This window comes from Phyllobates terribilis, unplaced genomic scaffold (genome assembly GCF_046119375.1).
Source record: "Phyllobates terribilis strain yellow unplaced genomic scaffold, ASM4611937v1 Scaffold_3__8_contigs__length_932513732, whole genome shotgun sequence".
In the NCBI taxonomy this organism is placed as follows: domain Eukaryota; kingdom Metazoa; phylum Chordata; class Amphibia; order Anura; family Dendrobatidae; genus Phyllobates; species Phyllobates terribilis.
The window spans coordinates 769,423,779-769,448,618 of record NW_027362763.1 but is presented as its reverse complement, the minus strand read 5'-3'; the positions used below and the strand labels follow the sequence as shown (position 1 = coordinate 769,448,618).

The 24,840-nt window shown below is 40.8% G+C and overlaps 1 protein-coding gene across 5 annotated transcripts in view; it reads left to right on the top strand.

Annotated features, from left to right (window-relative positions):
* The window catches only part of PLCB4 (phospholipase C beta 4), a 352,882-nt gene that overhangs the window by 230,338 nt on the left and 97,704 nt on the right, over positions 1-24,840 (top strand). For all 5 annotated transcript variants that reach the window (XM_073672246.1, XM_073672244.1, XM_073672245.1 and 2 more), the window contains exons 9-12: positions 7,681-7,734; positions 12,935-13,016; positions 19,823-19,923; positions 22,116-22,173. In XM_073672246.1, the coding sequence (XP_073528347.1) occupies positions 7,681-7,734; positions 12,935-13,016; positions 19,823-19,923; positions 22,116-22,173 (295 nt within the window). The remainder of the gene's footprint in view (positions 1-7,680; positions 7,735-12,934; positions 13,017-19,822; positions 19,924-22,115; positions 22,174-24,840) is intronic.

The window sequence follows — 24,840 nt, the reverse complement described above, 5'->3', positions numbered from 1 at the left end:
AATTATGTACTGTATTCGTGTTGTTACTGTTATATATTTTGGCAAAGAGGAACACGATACCTCATCATTAAAGATGTAGTGGAGATTGCTAATCCCATGATAGAATATTGCTGTTGGCTTCTAGCTCCAATTTAGTACCCTGAGAGACAGAGTTAAAGGGGTTTTCCCATCTTCAAGATCCTATCCCAATATGTAGTAGGGGTAATAATAATAATAATAATATTAGCAAATACCTGCAATTAGAAATGTAGTATAGTTTTTCTGATTTGATAAGTCTATTTCTTCATGTTCAGGCATTGCAGGACGTTAGGTATCCATGGTTACAAGTACTGATATAGTGACAGCTAGTTGCTAGTGGTTGTAACCATGAATACCTAAGGTCCTACAATCTCTGCACATGAGGAAAGAGACATGGCGAATCAGGAAAACTATACTACATTTTTAATTGGCGGTATTTGCTAATATTATTATTATTACACCTACTACATATTGGGATAGGATCTTGGAGATGGGAATACCCCTTTAAATAGCTGAGATGGATATATCTATTTCTATGCAGATCAGGACTCTAAACAGCCAAATGGGTTGGCCTATGCTTTTTCTGTATTTCCTATTAACCTCTATTGGAGTTATGGGAACAGTGTAATGAATGCATCCTGCACTTATGGCCAGCACAGAGACAGATATTCCTGCCTCACCATTAAATGGCTGAGATCTGAGTAGCTCTTTAAGGTGGCCGCTTTAGCACCTACTGGCTTGTTTTAATTAAAAACTGAGTATAATCTGACCATAGTATTTTAATTTATGCCATCATTGTCCTTTGTGAGCATTTTCTTTAACTCCATTAGTAAAGGGAGGAAGAAATAAATCCCTTTTTTTTGCCTTTCAGTTCAGTATATTCAGGGTCTTCTCACATTTATAGTCTCACTAAGCTGCTGTTAATGAATCTTTTATTCCTTATTATGTTATCCTATTAAAAAACTGCATAATGGTGCATAAAAGTCACTGCCTTGTGGTCTGACTGGACTTTTAACACCTTTAACATTACCTGTTAGCTTTCCTGACATCCGTGGGTTTCCTATAAATTAACAGTTTTGGAACTTTTTTTCTTACCACACTGGGCCCGGATTCATCATTGTTATTTCTCCACTTTTCTGGAATTATTTGCTCTATTTTTAGTGGCTTAAGTATATGCGTCATATTCTCTATAAGTTTTGTGCAATTTTTAAGGGAAATCTGTCAGTAGGATCAACCCTGCTACATTGTCTTTCTATATGGGCATGTAGGTCATAGGAAGCTAAATAAAATGACACCTTGATATCTGCGATTTGATTATTTTTATATTTTTCTGTATATATGAAAATGAGCTGTTCAGGACTGATACTGATCTGCTTGAGAATCTGGTCCAGAGATTATTTTAAATAAAATGGGCATTACCAGTGTGAGAGATGTAACTAACACAGGACTGTAGAACTGAACTGTCTCATAACAAACATGTTAGCAGCTGCAGCTCTCACAGCTCTGCAGCAACCCTGTCTGCCTGTGAGCTGGAAGCGGAGAGGAACCTGCAGATTTGTCAGGTATAATCACACACAGCTCTGCAGTGAGATCAGCAGTGAGCAGAGAGCGGCCATTACACATCACACTGGTAACTCCCCCTTCATGTTAAATAATCTGGATTCTCATGCAGATCAGTGTCTGGCCCATAGTTCTGCACAGCTCATTTACATATAAGAAAAGCATGGAGTTCTCTGGAATAAATTGGATCACAGATATCAAGATATCATTATTCAGCTTCCTATGACCTGCGTGCCCATATAGACGGCTTAGGAGGGTTTTTCCTACTGCCTGATTCACTTTAAAGTTTTTTTAAAGTTTTTTTTTTAATTTGTTCTCAACAACTTTGCTTATCCAGATGTCATTAGACAGATTCACGAAATTCGACTTTTTCAAATGTCGCATTTTTTTGACGCATCTCACTCTTGTCCTTGCCTAAAGTAAAGTTTCTGGCAGATTTCTCAATTTTGGCACAATTGTGACTTTTTTTCAAGGATTTTGGGACTTATTTGTGCTTAAAGGTAAAATACAAAAATCATTTTTGATTTGGCATCAAATACATGAACCGCTGCTCCATTTTAATGCAAAAAACATTGGCAAATACCACAAGACAAAAAAAGAAAAAGAAAAGTGACCTCAATAAATAGCAAATGATGAATCGGGGCCTCTGTGTTATGCTGTTCTTGCTGGAAATGTATGGTGAAATTGATAACTAAGTATTACTATTCACCACGTCAAAGGGGTTGACCGTGTTATTAACACTGACAGCGTCAGTGTGTGTGTAAGTGCCCATCCTCCCAACAAAGAGAATGGTAACACCCAGTAGTTAATTTATACATTTCCAGGGAGGGATGATAGAATAATGCAGAGTTTTAATGAGTTAATGCGGAGTTTCAAAAGATGCTCCAAAATTATTTAAAGGGGTTTTCCCACTAGCAAAAGTTGATTTTAATCAATAGATCTTGGAATAATAATAATTTCTACAATTGGATGTGTTTAAATAAAATGTTCCTGTGCTGAGATAATCTTATAAATGTGCCCCTGCTGTGTACTGTGTAATGGCTGTGTCTGACCGTGCAGGAACATGGTCTGATCATACCACAGCTCCTGGGCAGGAGGAGAGAAAAAGAGTATACAGACATTACAGCAGGGGATCGCAGCTGATTGTTTTTGTGAGGTAAAACATTTCCCTGCCTGTTTTTTAAAAAATGTTTTACCTCATAGGAAAAATCAGCTGTGATCCCCACATTTATAAAATTATCTTGGCACAGGAACATTTTATTTAAACACATCCAATTGTGGAACTTATTATTATTCCAAGATCTATTGATTAAAATGAAATTTGGTTCATGGGAAAACCCCTTTAATGGGGAATACAAACATAATTGTTTGGAAGTTCACAAGTTAATGTGTTTACTTCATGTATTTATCTGCATATATGTAATGATATCATGGGTATATACACTATATGTCTCTATATATATAAATATATATATACTTATACAGTATGTAAGATACACTTAGTCAGTTAGTATGATATCTGTCCCACTGAAACTAAAGCCCAATAAATCTGTTAGTGATTGTGTTAATAATTGGGGCCTGTAATGTATGAGGCTCTTGATTGGTGACTCTTCTTGGCCACTTGTGATCCATTTGTATATGGTAATTTCTAAGATAATAAAGCAGTCTTCTGCTCCCTTCACTTCCACATCGGTAGGTGAGCAGAGTTGGTGACTTCACGCCTACTGACCCTGCCGCACCCACTCGCAGCCTGGCAGGGATCTGTAGATGTGATATCACTGTGCCCTCTTCAAATGGAGCAGTTGCTAGTAAAGTACTAGTTGTAAAATTCCTGTACTGACCTGAAGTTGTTTAAGAGGAACGTACAATCAGAAAGTTACCAATTGTTTGAAATCAAGTTTTTTGTTTAATGTATTTTTTTTTCTATATCACTATTAATGAAAAAATCTTTACTCTGGCCACTAAGCCTGATATTATGGTGATACTTCATATTTTGCAGAGATGACTTTTCAGTAGTCCCATTATCATCACTGGCATGCTTACATTCGAAAAGTGAGACCTAATTATTTTTAGATAATACATACAGGATCCACCATTCATATTAGGCGATGGTGATAGTTCACTTTCCCCCCTCACTGCACTATGATCTCTGCGCAGATCACAGAGCGTGCCTAGAACAGTCATCAATAGAAATCAGACTTGTCTATTACAGGTCCATGTAGCTGTTGTAAAGCACATATCTTAATATTGATAACAGAAGCGCAGACAATATGACCGCCTATGAAATCATGTACATAAAATGAAAAAATGACCGGAAAAAAATGTGTAGCAGCATCTGGTTTTCAATAGAAGGGACTGCGCCTGACCCGTTCAACTGGCAGCTTGATTTCTGTCCAGTACCGTCCCTGATCATGATCTACCAGGGACTTTTACACCGGCAGGGATTATCTCAGGTTTGGCTACCCAACAAATTGTCATAAGCATGTGCAGCCCTACAGATTGAATCCTACAAATATCCCTCCATGTCCCTTTATGGGTTTTTAACATCTGATGAATTTTCCCCTGATCTCCTGGTGCAGTAAATATGACACCTGACGGGTGATCTTGATGGTACCGCTCCGCCGCTGCATTATGCGCAGTCACAGATGTTTGAGGGTAGGAAGCCCCCATGGCGCACAATGGCAACTGATTACTATGTGACGAGGGAAGGAATAGCAGCACAATGTAAAACACCGGAGAAGTAATCTGAGAATTTGATGTAAGGTTCTCATTATTGGTTTACAACATTTTATATGTTGCCAGGCTCCTCTGCTGCATCACAATAAACACATTAATGCAATGCAGGGTTTAATTTAACACTTTATTACAAATATATTGGAAAATGTATTGAAGATAAAAACAAATCATAGAAGGCTCTGTTCACACTTTATGGACTATGACTGAAAATACTGATATATTGGTACAACTGTTTTTATTTACAGAGAAAAACAAGTATATTGACATATATACAATACTGCCTAAGTATTGCCATTTTCTATCACAGTCTTAAATGTGCAGTAAATATCAGACATGGTTAGAACATGGCTGAACCGGCATGCAATAATAGTTGATCCAGAGAAATTAAAAACCCCATGAGGCAGATGCTAATTGTCCCATATTAGGGGAAAAATTCCTTCCTGCCTGCACATATGGCAATTAGACTAGTTACCTGTATCAACGTCCCATCTTAGAGCTTAGTACACATAACCTGTTATTTTATTTATGAAGAAAGGCATATAAGGCCACTTTGAACTTGTTTAGTAAAGCGACCATCACAACATTGGTTAACTGAAGGATCCTTAGTCTTACTACTCGTACAGTAAAGAATCCTTAGTCTCACTGCTCATACAGTAAATAATCCATAATATCATTGATCGTACAGTAAAGACTGCATAGGCTGACATCTCGTTTGATAAATAATCCATAATCTCACTGATCATACAATAAAGAATCCATAGCCTCACTGATTACACAGTAAAAAAGTCCATAGCCTCCTGCTCATACAATAAAGATTCCATAGTCTCATTGCTCTTATAGTAAATAATCCATAGCTTCACTTATAGTACAGTAAAGAATCCATAGTGACACTGATCGTACAGTAAATAATTCATAGTCTCCTGCTCATACAGTAAATAATCCATAGTCTCACTGATTTTACAGTATAGATTCCATAGTATCACTGATCGTACAGTAAATTCATAGTCTCCTGCTCATACAATAAAGAATCCGTTGTTATTGAGTAAAGAATCCATAGTCTCCTGCTCATACAGTAAAGAATCCATAGTCTCACTGCTTGTATAGTAAAGAATCCATAGTCTCACTGCTTGTACAGTAAATAATCCATAGTCTCACTGATTTTACAGTATAGATTCCATAGTATCACTGATCGTACAGTAAATTCATAGTCTCCTGCTCATACAATAAAGAATCCGTTGTTATTGAGTAAAGAATCCATAGTCTCCTGCTTGTACAGTAAAGAATCCATAGTCTCACTGCTTGTATAGTAAAGAATCCATAGTCTCACTGCTTGTACAGTAAAGAATCCATAGTCTCACTGATTTTACAGTATAGATTCCATAGTATCACTGATCGTACAGTAAATTCATAGTCTCCTGCTCATACAGTAAATAATCCATAGTCTCACTGATTTTACAGTATAGATTCCATAGTATCACTGATCGTACAGTAAAGTCATAGTCTCCTGCTCATACAGTAAAGAATCCGTTGTTATAGAGTAAAGAATCCATAGTCTCCTGCTCATACAGTAAAGAATCCATAGTCTCACTGCTTGTACAGTAAGGAATCCATAGTCTCACTGCTTGTATAGTAAAGAATCCATAGTCTCACTGCTTGTACAGTAAGGAATTCATAGTCTCACTTCCAATACAGTAAAAATGCAATTTTGTTATGTTTCCTGCCCTAGGTGTATACAGATTTTTAGGTTTTATAAAGATTTATAGAGAGTGCCCCTAAAGGTGTTAAGCCTACACTAATTGTTTTATGCTTGGTTTGAGCTTGTTCTCACCAACTGTTACATCTTTATTCATTTTTTTTTGTATGGAGAATTTGACAGAGCAATTTTTTATATTTTCTGTCTTTTAGTGGTAAATATGGACAATATTATGTTTCTTGGAAAAAATTGTTTTTGCATTATTTTTGTTGTGAGTAACAGTCATTTTTGTGGAGAGTGGTATTGCAATAATTATAAAAGGTAAAAAGATAGAATAAAAATGTAAGAGCGTCATAGATAGATGTTCAGAGGTACAAACATGCTAGAGTACATGTATAAGCTGTGTGCAAGTATGTACGCCAGAGGACAGTGAGATATGAAGCCTATATTCCCATGTATTGCGGCCTCTAGAATTGGCATTTTGACTTTAGCAATTAGATTTTATTTTATTTTTGGGGTTATAAGATTAACAGAAACCATGATCAGTTTTGACAACAGTTACCCACTATAAAGGTTTTATAGGGGAGAGATATAATTCAATACATTTTATATATATCAGCAATAGAGAATATTAAAAAAAAGACGTTTTTACAAAAGACGTTTTTACAACTGAAACAAAGTATTCGTGCAGGGCATTTCTTCAGCCAACACATGTCTTGTGATCTGTCCTGCTACCCCTCCTGTGTCCTGACATGTCTCTCTAGTATCTATATAAGTTTGGTTTTCGCAGCTTAATAAGGGATTAAAGGGAATCTGTCAGCAGGTTTTTGCTAATCTGAAGACGGTGTGCTATAGGGGTTAAAACACAGATTTCAGCGATGCCTCGCTTATCACGCTCTGTGGTTTGGTATGCTTGCAATGATTGTTTTAGCACCAGGAGCTTATCATTTCTCAGACACAGCAGCACCTGCATGCTAGTCAGACACGCCCCCTCCTGTGATAGGCAGCTCACTGTCTATGGACATTGTATATACAGAGCCTGGTGTGGGCGAGGTTAGCTTCCTCAGCTCTGCTGTATTGCTACATCTAAAAACTCTGATTGTATCAGAACAACTGCACCCAGTAATCTAAGTGATACATAATTGGATTCAGCTTTTCTTTGCCTACATCAGGCTGTTATCAGATGAGGTAGTAAAAACCTGCTGACAGATTCCCTTTAATAGTGCTATAATAAAAAAAAAAATTACTATTTTTTTCTTTTGCAGTTCATCCTAAAAGTTAGGCTCTCTGCTGTCAGTGAATCAAACATCCCCCTTTACATTAAGAGGGTAAATATATGTATCAGCCTGGACTCCTGAGGGATACACAAGGTTCTAATATTTACATTTATTACGTCTTTTCTTACTAGGGATGGTTCAGACATGATACATTGTCTTCTATTTATATCCTATCACTGACAGTAAGCAGAGATCTTGAAAACTGTAAGGATTTGAGAAACAAACCATATCACAAATTTGCTTACAAGGTACATTTTTTTTAATAGTGATTCACAAAAAGAGGCACATACTATGGACACACAAGTTAAGCGCAATGAGAGATTTGTATTATTTATAGGATGTTGATCTACGTTATTTCTACATTACAGATTTCTCACAAATTCTTATATCTTTCAGCTGGATGAAACTCACATTTCTTACAAACGTAAATGGAAAAATCCCAGTCCGCAGGTAAGGCTTTATGCATGGGCTGTACGTCGTGTTACTACAGTATACGCACAGATATCAGTGATAGTTATGTGCTTCGGTCTTGGTGATACAGTTTGGTGAATGCGTCACCGGTGCAGTCACTGGGATAGAAGTAATTTATTCTCATTGCTCGCCCTTTCAAAGAATCATAATTTCAGGGCTAATGTATATGACAGAGCCGTTGTGCACAGAGCCGGTACCGCAGTTCACATGGTCCCTATGGATTCCCGCTACTGATATTTTGGCACTCCATTACAGCAGCATTGTCCCCTAGAGAGAATATATCAGCAGTATGCTGTATAATGAAACATGACGTGATTTTTGACATGAATTTAAAGGCATATGGAGGTGCAGTATAGGCCACTTTCTATGGGGGACGTATTAGAGCCTGATTTGTGCAGACTGGTAATTCAGACGTGTACATGAGGTTGTTCACTTTTGGGAAGATTTTTTTTTTCTTACTTAAAGTCATGTACTTGTAGCTAAAAATAATTTTTGCATTTGGGTTCAATTAAGAATATTGCACCATTTGCTTCCTATAGCCTCTTTGTTGCACTGTCTATTGTTGGGTCATGAATAAGAAAACTGAGAGTCCTTCAGCCAGCTCGCTAGGATGGTCTGACAGGGAGATAGTAACTCTCTGGGTGCAGTCAGACGGCCATATAACACAGGCAATGATCGCATTGCAATGCTCGGACTGGCCGGCAGCTCTCCTGACACTATGTATTTCTATGCCACTGTCACACTCAGGTTAGGAGAGTCGCTGGCCAGTTCGAGCATTGCAGTGCGATTATCGTCCATGTTATTTGGACATCTGACTGAGCCATTTTTTTGAGCTCATCTCAGCCGATTTATGACCACAGGCCACATCAGAGTTTAATGTACAAAGCGACAAAAAGCCTGGTGCAATTTTTTTAATGAAACCTAATTATGGAAACATGGACTTTTTTTTTTTTTTTGAGGCCAGCAAATCTGTTTCCAAAAGGTTTTTGAAGGTTTTTTTTTCAACATTTTTTGTAGCCATTTGATTTTAGCAGATTCCACAAGGAATCATCATCACTTTATTTTTTTCTTGGCATGGTTTTACTAGCTGGAAAAAAACCCCACTAAAAACTCACTGTATGAACAGAAATGTTAACTTCCCATTGAAATCAATAGGAAAAGAATTCAAAAAGTATTTGAAGACTTTTTTGACCGGGGATCTATTTCAAAATCCACATAAAAAACCTCTGGGCCACCGATGGGACGCTGGATCGTCCATGTGAAACAGCTGTTTCTCTACAAGATAAAGATAATTTGCAGGAAAACATTGCAAATAAAGTAGCGGCACAGGGCTGCTGTGGTTTAAAGCTGCTGCGTGTAGCAAACACCTGACATTACGCATTATTATCTTACCATGTAGCTTTGGAAATCATATAATAATATGAAATGCTGCAGAGAATTTCATGTTTCCAACTGTTACCCTGAAAATTTATACAAATTGGTTGTGTTTCCTGTGGAAAAAACTGACTTAAAAAATAGGGCACATGATAAACTTACTCCATAAAATATACCAGTTACAGTTTAGTAGAGTTGGTACAAATTGATTTGCAGAACCTGGTCCATTATTTTTCATTACTTTTCTGGTTTGGTCTTCTATATTTTTACATTCATAAAAATTGGACCGAAATGTACAGACTGGTTGACGGCTCTCCTGACCCAAGCATGACAGCTTCATATATTTCTATGTAGCTGTCACGCTTGGGTCGGGAGAGCCGCCGGCCAGTCCATACATTCACTGCAGGCTTATCTCGGTACGATTTTACGGCCGTCACTGCACCCTAAGGCCACGGCCCCACTATCAGTATTCGGTCAGTATTTTTCTCAGGAGTGGGAGCCAAAACCAGGAGTGGGTGATAAATGCAGAATTGGTGACTTGTTTCTATTATACCTTTTCTCTGATTGTTCCTCACCTGGTTTTGTCTCCCACTCCTGAGAAAAAATACTGACCAAATACTGACCAAATACTGATAGTGGGGACATGGCCTAAACATGAGATCCAGAAAACTAATAAGTCATTGTCAGGGCTTCTGTCCATCAGCCACAGATTACTGACGTGGCTAATAGATCGGTTCATGTGAATCAATTTGCACCAACCCTACTGTTTAGTAACTAAACAGTAGGGTTGGTGCAAATTGATTCACATGTGACCGGACGGTAATTGGTAACAACTAAACTTTAGTTGTTACCAATTACCGTCCGGTCACTTGTTGATGTTCCAGATCTCACAGTTAACAATGTAAAAGACCAAAGCAGAGAAATAATGAAAAGCAATGGAAAATTATTGTATGTATATATATATGTAGATTGATCAAGGCTCATTGCCCGCTGGTGACTTCTTTACTGACTTTAAATTCAGGCGTGTGCTACATCTAAAAGATGGAAAATCTATCTAGAAGTCAGTGTATCACGTCCCCATGCAATATGTTCGGATGTGACTTTTTGCTCCGTGGTTTGGTGAATACAGTAGAACCTCACATTACATGAGTGTCAGAGATCCAGGCGTTTTATGGGAGGTCGGAGACCTGACACAGCTGTTGGTTCTGGGTCATTTGCTTGACGGACAGCTCCTTAGAAAACGCACTCCTGAGCGCCAACGTCCTCTTATAACTCAATCGTGGGCTAAATACACAGTCCGTGTTCATCGGTTCTTGGTATTTACTGCTGAAATGAATGAAGTAATTTGCCCGAGTCTGCCATTTATTGATGAATGTTTAGCACAATACAATGTAACATTTGTGTATAACATAGAGATAATCTGTTACTTTGTTACCTTAATCTTATCTATTATCACAATATATAAAATACTAAATAGATTCATTTTCTCAGCCTCAAATTTAAAGGGGTTGTCTGATAGACACTCTTCATGACCGCCCCACTTCCCTAGCCCCCCAGAGTCCTGCTTGCCAAAGACAGTACATTACTGTTGAAGAAAAATAAAGTTGATTGGCACATCCAAAACATAGATAAAATCTTCAAATTTTATCGGACCCATGGAAGTCCGAGTTCTGGTACCTGACCCAAATGAATTCCAAAGTTCAGTTCAGGTACCAGTACTGTATCCGAACTTGCACCTGAACCCCACTGAAAACAATGAGGACCCGAACTTTTGAGCTGGAGAATTTTCTCTGTCTTTAACAGATTTCCCCTGAAACTCCGAACATTGCAACGGACGTCCGGGAAAAGTCTGTGTCCGGTGTTTAGCACCAAACACTAACTGTCCGGTACGAACCCCGGAATTTTAAGTTCGGGTTTGTTCATCTCTACCCATAAGTACCAAACAATTAAAATCCACATGCTGGTGATAGAAAAAACACTCTGACGCGTTTCTGGCGCTGTGTGCGCCTTCAGTCATAGAGACTCCTTTTGATTGACATTTCGGACCAATGACATCAGAGTGCCGCTGGCCCGAAGCTTTGCCTGTGCAGCATCGGAGGAGTGCATGGGGAGTAAAGCTGGCCAGATCCAGAAATCCAGCAAGCTTCACAGCAGCGCTTACAAGCTCTATAACAAACAGCTTATAACTGCTGCGCTTCTTCCCTAAGAGACTGGCCACTGATGATAGACTGCAGAGAGGTAGCTGGTAACCTAGGCAATGAGTAGTAAACAATAAAATTAAAAATCCATCTGCTCTCAAGAACGGAGAGGATTTTTAATAATAAGTAAACTACAATTTTGCCCATTTATGATGTTGAGAAAACCCCTTATATTCTCTCTTTATTTTTGAATTAGAAAATGATATTGCAGATCATGTTCCATTCTGGTAATATTGGGTTTCTTTCACACATTGTAGCTCTGTGAATGCAGCCTAATTGTGCTCTGTGACATTAAAGGGAGCCTGCCAGCAGAAAAAGGCTGTTCAAACTCTGTGCACTGTAAGGCCTCATTCAGACGTCCGATTTTTCCAAGCACAAGAAAAACAGACCGATTTTCTGAATCAGATTTTGATCAGAGTTTGGTATTAGTGTCATAAATTTTTCTCATACATGGATAAAAAGAAAAAAAAAGTTTCTCCACCTTCACCTTCCTGAAAGTCCATGAAAATCGGACCTCACTTGGATGTCATCTGAGTGCAGTCTGATTTTTTTCACAGACTTTCTTTGCCGATTTTGATTCGACCCCCTATTGTTTGAGATGAGCAAAAGAGTCTCCACCTTTTCCAGAAACAGCGCCACCTTTTTTAATAGGTTGTATCTGGTTTTGCATATCACTCTTAATTAGCATGAAAGGAGTCAAGCTGAAAAACCAGTACAAGTCATGAAAAAGATTGGCACTGTAAAAAAGTTTACTTTTTTTTCCTTTTGTGCTTTTTTTGAGATGTAGGTTGCCCTTTGCATATACAGGTGCATCTCACTAAATTAGAATATCATCAAAAAGTTAATTTATTTCAGTTCTTCAATACAAAAAGTGAAACTCGTATATTATATAGAGTAATTACAAACAGAGTGATCCATTTCAAGTGTTTATTTCTGTTAATGTTGATGATTATGGCTTACAGCCAACAGCCAAGCAGCATCATGTAAATGTAGAGACCCTGATTCAAATGATGTGTCACTTACTGGGCTGTTTTTTTGTAGTTTTGATAAAATCACTGTTTTATCAGCAGAAGATTTTCACTAGAGGACTAGTAAACCTGCTGCCATGTAGTACAACCACACCCCGCCACTGATTGGCAGCTTTCTGCCTATGCACTGTGTACACAGAAAGCTGTCTGTGGGGTTATAGAGCTCAGCATTCAGAGAACTGGTAGATCTGCAACAGATAAAACAGAGATTTTATCAAAATTGCGGCAACCTGTAAAGTAGTTGATACATCGCTGGGATCATGGTATCTGCCCCTACATCATGCTGCTCTCATATGGCGTGGCAAAAACTTGGTGACAGATTCCCTTTGATTGGATTTATCAAGGAGACATTATAATGTAAGTCCTTCACACCCTCCTTTTCCAAGAAACTCTTCTTTATATGCATGATAATAACTCGTAAGGAACATGCTTGTTTTTTGCCAACTAATATCAGAGGGTGCTTCACATCACCTGCTCAATACTTAAGCCTCTATGAATGGTTGATGTTAATTTGGACTTTTTGATAATATTTAGATATATGATGAATATTGCTCATCTATATGTTCCTTTATTTTACAGTATTACAAGAACATTTGCATCTGGAAAAACAGAAAAAGTGATCTTTCAAGTTCTTAAAGAATTAGGTCTTCCAAGCGGAAAGGTATTTATTTAGTTTTATTGCATTTTTCTGCCCTTAAACTGAAGTGCACAACCCCAGAGTTCAAATTATTTAAATATATATTTATTTCTTTTTAATCCAAGTCCATTCTTTTGGGTTTAAGGTTCTTTTTTTCCTTTCTGTTATATTTAGGGTATGTGCACATGATCAGTGTTCGCTGCGGATTGGACTCAGCGCAAGTGCACTGCGTGCAATCCGCAGTGGCCAGATGTTACAGCATTGTGGATCGGATTTATACAAATCCCATGTCCACTATACGCCTGCGGCACACCCGCGGAAACTGACATGCGGCGCGTCTTTCCAGACCGCAGCATGTCTTAGTTCCTCCTGCGGGTCCGCATGCTGGCCTTCCTCATAGACCTAATCTCTATGGGGAAAGCACGCCTATGAGAAAAAAAAAACCCGGCCGCCGCTCATTTGCATAATGAGCGGAAGCCGGAGGCGGCTTCTCCGCAGCCTCGGGGCCGCGGTCCGCTCCGGATCGTCTGCACATACCCTTAGACGATTGATCAAGAGTCTAAGTACTTACCACTCAGATATTGCTTGGGCATTTAAAGGAGCGGCCACTTGTGGGGCAGAGCTTGCCGCGCTCTCTGTGTACAATGCGCAATGACAGTGCGCTCTCTTTCCGGCTCCTCGCTTCTCATCAGAGTCAATGAGGGAGTGCACTGTGCATAAAAAGAGTGACAAGATCCTGCTGAACTTACAGTGGGTACGGAAAGTATTCAGACCCCTTTAAATTTTTCACTCTTTGTTTCATTGCAGCCATTTGGTAAATTCTAAAAAGTTAATTTTTTTCTCATTAAAGTACACTCTGCACCCCATCTGGACTGAAAAAAACAGAAAGGTAGAAATTTGTGCAAATTTATTAAAAAAGAAAAACTGAAATATCACATGGTCATTAGTATTCAGACCCTTTGCTCAGTATTGAGTAGAAGCACCCTTTCCAGCTAGTACAGCCATGAGTCTTCTTGGAAATGATGCAACAAGTTTTTCACACCTGGATTTGGGGATCCTCTGCTATTCTTCCTTGCAGATCCTCTCCAGTTCCGTAAGGTTGGATGGTGAATGTTGGTGGGCAGCCATTTTCAGGTCTCTTCAGAGATGCTCAATTGGGTTTAGGTCAGGGCTCTGGCTGGGCCATTCAAGAATGGTCTGAGAGTTGTTCTGAAGCCACTCCTTTTGTTATTTTAGCTGTGTGCTTAGGGTCATTGTCATGTTGGAACGTGAACCTTCGGCCAAGTCTGAGGTCCAGAGCACTCTGGAAGAGGTTTTCATCCAGGATATCTCTGTACTTGGCCGCATTCATGTTTCCTTCAATTGAAACCAGTTGTCCTGTCCCTGCAGCTGAAAAACACCCCCATAGCATCATGCTGCCACCACCATGTTTCCCTGTTGGGATTGTATTGGGCAGGTGATGAGCAGTGCCTGGTTTTCTCCACACATACCGCTTAGAATTATCACCAAAACTTCTATTTTCGTCTCATCAGACCAGAGAAACTTATTTCTCATAGTTTGGGAGTCCTTCATGTGTTTTCGAGCAAACACTATGCAGGCTTTCATATGTCTTGCACTGAGGAGAGGCTTCCGTCAGGCCACTCTGCCATAAAGGCCCGACTGGTGGAGGGCTGCAGTGATAGTTGACTTTGTGGAACTTTCTCCCATCTCCCTACTGCATCTGTGGAGCTCAGCCACAGTGATCTTGGGGTTCTTCTTTACCTCTCTCACCAAGGCTCTTCTCGCACGATTGCTCAGTTTGGCTGGACGGCCAGGTCTAGGAAGACTTCTGGTGGTCCCAAACTTCTTCCATTTAAGGATTATGGAGGCCACTGTGTTCTTAGGAACCTTGAGTAATGCAGAAATTCTTTTGTAACCTTGGCCAGATCTGTGCTTTGCCACAATTCTGTCTCTGAGCTCCTTGGGCAGTTCCTTTGAGCTCATGATGCTCATTTGGTCTGACATGCACTGTTAGCTGTGAGGTCTTATATAGACAGGTGTGTGCCTTTCCAAATCAAGTCCTATCAGTTTAATTAAACACAGCTGGACTCCAATGAAGGTGTAGAACCATCTCAAGGAAGATCACAAGGAAATGGACAGCATGTGACTTAAATATGAGTGTCTGAGCAAAGGATCTTAATACTTATTACCATGTGATATTTCTGTTTTTCTTTTTTAATAAATTTGCAAAAATTTCTACATTTCTATTTTTTTTTTCAGTCAAGATGGGGTGCAGAGTGTACTTTAATGAGAAAAAAAATGAACTTTTTAGAATTTACCAAATGGCTGCAATGAAACAAAGAGTGAAACATTTAAAGGGGTCTGAATACTCTCCTTACCCACTGTACGTCAGAATTGACAACCGACGCATGTTCAGTAGAGCAGGGACTAGCCCAGCCCCAGAAACAGACGTCACTGATGACGCGTCACTTCAAGGTGCAGTCAGAGTCTGTAGCAGTGACCGCAGCAGCCTCTGCCCCCATATTTTGTATCGTTTGAGTATCCTAGCATGCACTGGGGGTCCTGAAGCAAAGCGTTAATCAGGAAGTAAAAAAAGTTAGGCAGTTCGATAGAGTAGGGAGGGAATGATAAGGAATTTTTAATTAATGTATATTAGTAAAGAGATAAGATTATGACATTAAATAGACAGACATTTAGGATTAAAATTAATGTTTCTTTTGGATCACCCCTTAAAGTTTTAGAAAATGTGAATACTTGTGGACCAATGTAAGACTATTTCGGCCCGCTCCCAGAAGCACCCACAGATGCATTCAAAACAATCTGGAATGTGATTGACTCAGCTAAATTGGGATTTTCAGCAAATATATAAATTGGATCTGCTGGCTGTGCAGAAATGTCAGTTTTATATATTAGTATTCCCTTTTTTGCTCAGAACTCTTTTTTGTCTAGTTCCTGTGTTATTCCTAATAGAAATTTTCCAGTTACGGGTGTGTTGCTATATATTCTGTACAGTCAGTGCTGCAAATCTAAAGCTGTTTAGGGACACACCCCTATGTAAAAGAGAAGGGTAACACCCATTTGTAAATGTATTCATACGTTTTGGAACAGAACATTGCAGAGTTCTAGAAGAATTATTATATTACGGGTTATTTACTAAAACAGACAAGTCAGGAGGAGTGCTGTCAATCCTCTGTAAACACAAAGAGGATGCCATTTGTGAAAAGTTTAGAAAACTTTCCTGCATTTAATCTGTTTTCTTACCAAAATGAAGATCATAAATTATTAGATTTAAGTTGAAAAATTTTACCAAAAGAAAGGTCCTCTTATTTTTCCAGAGTCTGTGTATATGTGCCTATTTTATTTTATTGGTATGTATAAAATATTGAGTATCTTCCAAGCGGAAGACACCTTAAGAATGAACCAGTCACTTCTTTTAACCGCTTTGTGGCTTTGGAAAACTGAAGCGTGTACAAAAAGTTCAGCGACTTTAGTATTTTTCCAGGAGGGTTACAGAGTGTAACCGCTTGCAAAATGTTATGTGCATATACTCTTAAAAATTTAATTTTGCTTGTATAGGACTGTCTTTACATTTCTAAAAATACACCTAATATTAGTTCTAAGAAATAAATTAGATTGTTATATTTACCCTTTAATTCTGTTGCTGGTCGCAAGTTCTCGGTGTTTGTAAATGTTATGCAATGAAATGACATCCAATTTGCTTCCATGACTACATGATCACTATGGAAGCAGAGAGGACATGGGATGATGGCTAGCAACACAAAAAGGGAGAAAAATTAGTTGGCAGAAAGCAAGGAAATAAATTACTCTTGTTTAAAAAAATTCTCATTTGTCATGGTGACTTGAAATGTATTGGGACAAAGATATGTGTCCCTTTGACTCTACCCTGCTTTTTATTGGAAATTTAAAGGCTTTGTACATCTTGGCACAGAACTATATTTATTATTTGCTAAATGCAAAGTTCATTAACCTTCCAAATAGTCTTCATTAAAAAAAAATCTACTATCTAGCTGCTGCAGAGTGTTAGCAAATCCTCTAGCTCAGTGGTCCCCAACCTTTTTTGCACCAGGGACCGGCTTGAAGCAAGATCATTTTTCCATGGCCCAGCAAGGAGGGGGTGGGGTGGGCGGGGCTTTGGTCATATGGGGGCGGGGTAATGGAGGGATTTGGAGTTTAGTGCATACTTATCATATAGTGTAGACCAGGTCCCCGCCAGGAGCCCCACATAATGTGCTGTGCCAGGAGCCGCATCACTGAGGCCCCATCACGCCCTGCAGCAGGACAGGGCAGCTGTCCTGACAGCTGCTGTTCAGCTGCATTTACTTCATCCCAGGGGCGGACACAGACTGTAGTGGGCCCCTGTGCAAGAAATTTTTGGGGGCCCCCCCGCCCTTCATAAGGCAACAAAGTTATGTAAACATAACCCCCCCATGTGCATCTCTCACCCCCCCATGTGCAGCTCACCCCCGTGCATCTCTCATCCCCCTCCGTGCATCTCTCATCCCCCTCCGTGCATCTCTCATCCACCCCCCGTGCATCTCTCATCCACCCCCCGTGCATCTCTCATCCCCTCCGTGCATCTCTCATCCCCCCCGTGCATCTCTCATCCCCCCCGTGCATCTCTCATCCACCCCCCGTGCATCTCTCATCCCCCCCGTGCATCTCTCACCCCCCCGTGCATCCCTCATCCACCCCCCGTGCATCTCTCATCCCCCCCGTGCATCTCTCACCCCGCCGTGCATCTCTCACCCCCCCGTGCATCTCTCATCCCCCCGTGCATCTCTCATCCACCCCCCGTGCATCTCTCATCCCCCCCGTGCATCTCTCACCCCCCCGTGCATCTCTCATCCACCCCCCGTGCATCTCTCATCCCCCCCGTGCATCTCTCACCCCGCCGTGCATCTCTCACCCCCCCGTGCATCTCTCATCTCTCCCCTCCCTCCCATGTGCATCTCTCATCTCTCCCCTCCCCCCATGTGCATCTCTCATCTCTCCCCTCCCCCCATGTGCATCTCTCATCTCTCCCCTCCCCCCCATGTGGATCTCTCATCTCTCCCCTCCCCCATGTGCATCTCTCATCTCTCCCCTCCCCCCCATGTGGATCTCTCATCTCTCCCCCCCCCATGTGCATCTCTCATCTCTCCCCTCCCCCCCATGTGGATCTCTCATCTCTCCCCTCCCCCATGTGCATCTCTCATCTCTCCTCTCCCCCCATGTGCATCTCCCATTCCCCCCACTCCTAGTTAATTGTATTAAAAAAAAAATAAAACTTGTTATACTTACCCCCATGCGATCCCTGCAGAATCCTGGCTCTCGTCCAAATCGCTGACACCAGGTTCTCCTGACTTCCGGCCATGTGACGGCGCCGTCACATGACCGGAAGTCAGGGGAATCATGAAGGTGCTGCCGCAGCAGCGCAGCGCTAAGATGTCCCGGACCGGCGCTTAGCATGGGGCCGGGGGCCCCATGAGGAGAGAGACGCACAAGAGGGGGGCTCCGAGGGGGCTCCTACCGGCCGGGCCCCATACTGGAGTCAGGGCAGTCATGCCCTGATGGCGGCCCTGCTGGAGGCTGGAGGGGCCCCCTCTCCCCGCGGACCGGCTGAAAAACCCCAACGGCCCGGTCCTAGTCCGCGGACCGGCGGTTGGGGACCTCTGCTCTAGCTGGCTCATTAATTTTGCAAAAAAGTTTCAAGTCTTTCAGTGCTCCTGGTTCTGACAGCTCTTTCTCCTCTCCCTCAATTCTCTCAGTGTTACATATAGCAAGTGTGAAGGGGTTGTATACATATCTGTAGTGAAGGGTGAGAACGTATCTCAGGGAGGGTTCAGAATAAAGGGAGGGAGAGAAAATAAGTAAAGAATTTGAGCTGTGATGGCACACGATAGCAAGTGAATTCAGCAGCACACTGAAGACACGGAAGTCATATCCAGTATTACACCAGAGCAAAATCTGAAACTTGGAACTAGCTGAAAACTCCAAATCATGGGGTCTGAAAATTGTATGCTGAAACTATACCTATATGATTTTTCCAAGTTATCACAAGTGCAATATTTGGCAATTTCCATCACTCTCATAGAGAATAAATTAAAAGGTAGCGCGCATGCGTGGCCATCGCTGTACTCTAAGACGATAATTCAGAGCTCTGTTCCCAGAGTCATTGAGGATCCCTACGCATTAACCCACAGCAACCAGCAAACTATCACCTTTCCGATGGACAGGTGATAACTTACTTAGATAGGAATAACCATTTTTGTCTCTAGTCCAAATGCGATCCCACCTCTCCCAGAAGAGCAGAAAAAAGCTGATCATAGCCAAATAGGCAAGCAACAGGGTCTAGATTTTGAGACTCCCGCTAACCTAGACATTTTTTAAAAGTTTATACCCAAAAAATCCTCCAGTGATCTTGACAATGGTGCTGCACAGCTGGGTACTGAATGAAGCAAAGATGCCCATGCTCCGCCCTTCTCTCAGTCCCACAGATAAATGAATGGAGTGGAAATAAAGAATGCACCTCTCTGCTCCATTGTGGATGGGTCTGGAGAGACCTTTTTTGGGATAATTGGGGGTCACAGCAGTCAGATCCCCAGTGATTAGCACATTTTTCCCTATCTTAGGTTAGGGGATAAGTTAACTATTGTTTTTTTCTTTCATGGGAATAACCCTTTAAATGACTGTGATCTAGTGATGAGTGAGCTTGCTTGCCGAAAGGGTTAACAGAACATACTCGCTCATAACTACTGTGAACCCTTTGAAAAGTGCATGAAGCATGAACATGTTTAGTGTATTTAAAGTACATTGTTTCTACTTTGCAGAATGATGAAATTGAACCTTCTGCTTTTACATTTGAGAAGTTCTATGAACTTACACAAAAGATTTGCCCCAGAACGGACATAGAAGAGCTCTTTAAAAAAATGTAAGTTGAAGCCTCTAGTTTAGATTTTAGTTTCCTATAATGTAACTGATTTATATTATATGTAATTTATACATCTATAGATAAACATTTCCCATTTACATGTTTCATTTGATTAAATATGTAAATGTTATTAGAGCTTTATAACTGAGAGCATTAAATCCAGCATGCTACAGATGTACCTGACACCTGTTTTGGTCTGGCTGTTACTAACTATCTACAGATTAACTGGCTTGATTAGATATTAACAAACTTGTAAACTAATATAAACACAAAATTAATAGACTATATTTGCTGAAGCATTTTCATGGTCATTTTGCTTTAAATGTTTTTTTTAAAACTATATTGAATTTTAATTAAAAGAGAACAACTAGAAAAATTATATTACAGCATAGTATAAAAAATGGCTATAAAATGGATGATTCTTGTTAGAAGAGCCCATGTGTCTGAAGCAGCACTTCCTCCTAAGGGTGCTTTCACATTGTGCTTCTCCTCACGTTCCTGGGTCCCGTCGAGGCTTGCGTCCGAATGTATTCAAAACGGGATTCGGACGTATGCGTCATAGACCGCATAATTTTTGGGCGTATACGCCTACTGGAGGCAAACACTGACAAAGGAGACTGCATCTGGGTGTCCGTTTCCAGTAGGAGCATATGACCGAAAATTATGCACGTGCGCTCTGCCGGCACCATTATAGTCTACGGTCACGTCAGCGCATACGTTCGAATCCCGTTTTGCGTGGGGGTTCGGCCACAAGTTGGGACCCACAAACATGAAGATAATTGCAATTTGAAAGCACCCTAAAATTGTTAAGATAGAAACGTATTGCATCACATCACCATCTGGTTATCTTTGTTTTAGCACAGGTTAAAAAAGTAAGACTGGTTAAGGTTTACTGTCCCTATAATAACACCGATGTGAAAAACTTCGTTAAAAGAATATTTCTTAAAATGGTGTGGCATATGTCTAGTGTATGGTATAATATTTTGATCGGTGGGAGTCAAACCTCCTGGACTTCTACACTTATAAGAACAAAGGGCCATATGTCTCTTCAGCAGATCTAAGGTAGCTCTACCGGCCACCTACTGTCCAGAGAATAGTGATAGTCCTCAATTCATCACCATCCACCTACTGTCCAGGGAATAGTAATAGTCCTCAATTCACCACCGGCCACCTACTATCCAGGGAATAGTAATAGTCCTCCGTTCACCACCGGCCACCTACTGTCCAGGGAATAGTAATAGTCCTCTGTTCACCACCGGCCACCTACTGTCCAGGGAATAGTAATAGTCCTCCGTTCACCACCGGCCACCTACTGTCCAGGGAATAGTGATAGTCCTCCATTCACCACCAGCCACCTACTATCCAGGGAATAGTAATAGTCCTCCGTTCACCACAGGCCACCTACTATCCAGGGAATAGTAATAGTCCTCTGTTCACCACCGGCCACCTACTGTCCAGGGAATAGTAATAGTCCTCCGTTCACCACCGGCCACCTACTGTCCAGGGAATAGTAATAGTCCTCCATTCACCACCGGCCACCTACTGTCCAGGGAATAGTAATAGTCCTCCGTTCACCACCGGCCACCTATTGTCCAGGGAATAGTAATAGTACTCAATTCACCACCGGCCACCTACTGTCCAGGGAATAGTAATAGTCCTCTGTTCTCCACAAGGAGAAACAGTATCCTTTAAACCTCTGTCAAAGGCCTCTTAGCCAGTTAATTAGTAGACTACTCTGCACTGATGATGCGCAACAACCCTGAAACAGCTTCCTGTGATGAAGACTCTCATCTGACTAAACATCCTAAATTATGTGTCAAGGCCTGACCTACCTCTTTACAACAGTTTGTTGGTATTGACAAGGAGAAACAGTACCCCTGAGACTTGTTATAGTATACAAACCCTATCAGACACTGGCAGAGAAGCTCCTCTCATAGATGTCCTGTAACTTCCAACTGTGAGAACTTGGCATGGGGATTATTAGAGATTTAAAGGGATCTTTGTATAGTTTGTCTAGTTGTTCTCTTTTAAGTACTTGTAACAATCTCAGGTTGTGCAGGATGCACCATAAAACTAACGGTTTAGCACTTTCTCTCAATGCTGTTACATCAGTGTGTCGTTAGATATTTATATATAAAACTACATATCTATGTTCTATGGAAACTTACTTATTCTAATAAATTTCTTTTCAGCAATGGAGACAAATCTGATTATTTAACGGTAGACCAATTAGTGAGCTTTCTAAATGAAGTAAGCTTTTTCATACATTAACTTCTATGAAAGTCTGTCTGCCGTGGCTTGCCTCTTACAACCTCCCATTGCATGTGTCATCCAGTCAACTAGCCTGCTGACCTTCCTTCCTTATACTACAAGAGTAGGCAATCCTCTGCATTGTCAGCCATGGCCGAATCACCTCTCCCATTACTGACACTGATGGGAAAGGTCATTTAGCCGCAACTGCTCCGGCTGAAGGTTTGCCTAGCCTTATTCTGTGTGAACCTCTAGGTGCAATCGGTTAATTGCTTCCCCATTTTTCCCTTTGCCTTTTTCGTGTTTGCTTCCTCAGTGGCTTTGTAATGACTCCGTATATTTGCTGATGTGCTCCTCTTGTTGGCTGATTGTTTTTCTGTAGAAATGTTATATATATTTTTCTTGTTTTTTACCATTGATTGTGTATTTATGCCTCATGCCTCTGTTGTAATGATGTAATAGATTTTCTTCCGCCTGTCATGCTGCACAATCTGATGAACAGAAATGTGCAATAAAATATTATTTATTTGTTATAAAGAGTTTCTGTTACAGTGGCACACATTAGGATTTGCTGCAGACTGTGCCCGATGCAGCAGCTTGTCCCCGGCGCTAAGCCATTGTATGGCAATTGCCCTACATCATCTATAGGAAGCCTGAAGAAGGTTTATACACAACTGCCGAAAACAGATGTTCACTTGCCATTCACTTTACTACTGTATTTTTTATATGAGCCACATCCAGATATTAAACATCTAAGGCTTTGGGTTTATTTATTTTATTCCCTTATATAACGTCATTAATTCCACAGCACTTTACGGACATTATCATCACTGTCCCCATTGGGGCTCACAATCTAGATTCCCTATCAGTATGTCTTTGGAGTGTGGTAGGAAACCGGAGAACCCAGAGGAGACCCACGCAAACACGGGGAGAACATACAAACTCCTTGCAGATGTTGTCCTTAGTGGGATTTGAACCCAGGACCCCAGTGCTGCAAAACAACAGTGCTAACCACTGAGCCACTATGCTTTATACAATATATACAATAGTGGCCTGTCAATGTGTATTCAGCTTCTCGGCATTACGTTAGTCTTTCCTTGCCTGTACACTTGTCTCAACAAATCCTGAAATGTGTAGCCTGAAATTATCAGTTATTTAAAAAATAAACAAACATGATTTTGTGATATGCTGTCACTGGATGTCTATGTCATGTGTTTCTATTTGTAGCCTTGCAATGTTTTTGTTGTGTATTGCAGCCTATTGTGGAGTTTAATTGAAGTGGTGGTATTAAATGGTATTTTTTTATGAGAATTTGGACGGAATTGAAGAAATGTTAGGAGGTGACACTTCTGTAGATTTTTAAGTTTCATCGTCGTTACAACAAATTTTGCATAATTCAAAATAGAAGGGAATATACAAAACTTTGTAATATACAGTACAGACCAAAAGTTTGGACACACCCTCTCATTTAAAGATTTTTCTGTATTTTCATGACTATGAAAATTGTACATTCACACTGAAGGCATCAAAACTATGAATTAACACATGTGGAATTATATACTTAACAAAAAAGTGTGAAACAACTGAAAATAAGTCTTATATTCTAGGTTCTTCAAAGTAGCCACCTTTTGCTTTGATGACTGCTTTGCACACTCTTGGCATTCTCTTGATGAGCTTCAAGAGGTAGTCACCGGAAATGGTCTTCCAACAATCTTGAAGGCGTTCCCAGAGATGCTTAGCACCTGTTGGCCCTTTTGCCTTCACTCTGCGGTCCAGCTCACCCCAAACCATCTCGATTGGGTTCAGGTCTGGTGACTGTGGAGGCCAGGTCATCTGGCGTAGCACCCCATCACTCTCCTTCTTGGTCAAATAGCCCTTACAGAGCCTGGAGGTGTGTTTGGGGTCATTGTCCTGTTGAAAAATAAATGATGGTCCAACTAAACGCAAACCGGATGGAATAGCATGCCGCTGCAAGATGCTGTGGTAGCCATGCTGGTTCAGTATGCCTTCAATGTTGAATAAATCCCCAACAGTGTCACCAGCAAAGCACCCCCACACCATCACACCTCCTCCTCCATGCTTCACGGTGGGAACCAGGCATGTAGAGTCCATCCGTTCACCTTTTCTGAATCGCACAAAGACACGGTGGTTGGAACCAAAGATCTCAAATTTGGACTCATCAGACCAAAGCACAGATTTCCACTGGTCTAATGTCCATTCCTTGTGTTCTTTAGCCCAAACAAGTCTCTTCTGCTTGCTGCCTGTCTTTAGCAGTGTTTTCCTAGCAGCTATTTTGCCATGAAGGCCTGCTGCACAAAGTCTCCTCTTAACAGTTGTTGAAGAGATGTGTCTGCTGCTAGAACTCTGTGTGGCATTGACCTGGTCTCTAATCTGAGCCGCTGTTAACCTGCGATTTCTGAGTGACTCGGATAAACTTATCCTCAGAAGCAGAGGTGACTCTTGGTCTTCCTTTCCTGGGGCGGTCCTCATGTGAGCCAGTTTCTTTGTAGCGCTTGATGGTTTTTGCAACTGCACTTGGGGACACTTTCAAAGTTTTCCCAATTTTTCGGACTGACTGACCTTCATTTCTTAAAGTAATAATGGCCACTCGTTTTTCTTTACTTAGCTGCTTTTTTTCTTGCCATAATACAAATTCTAACAGTCTAT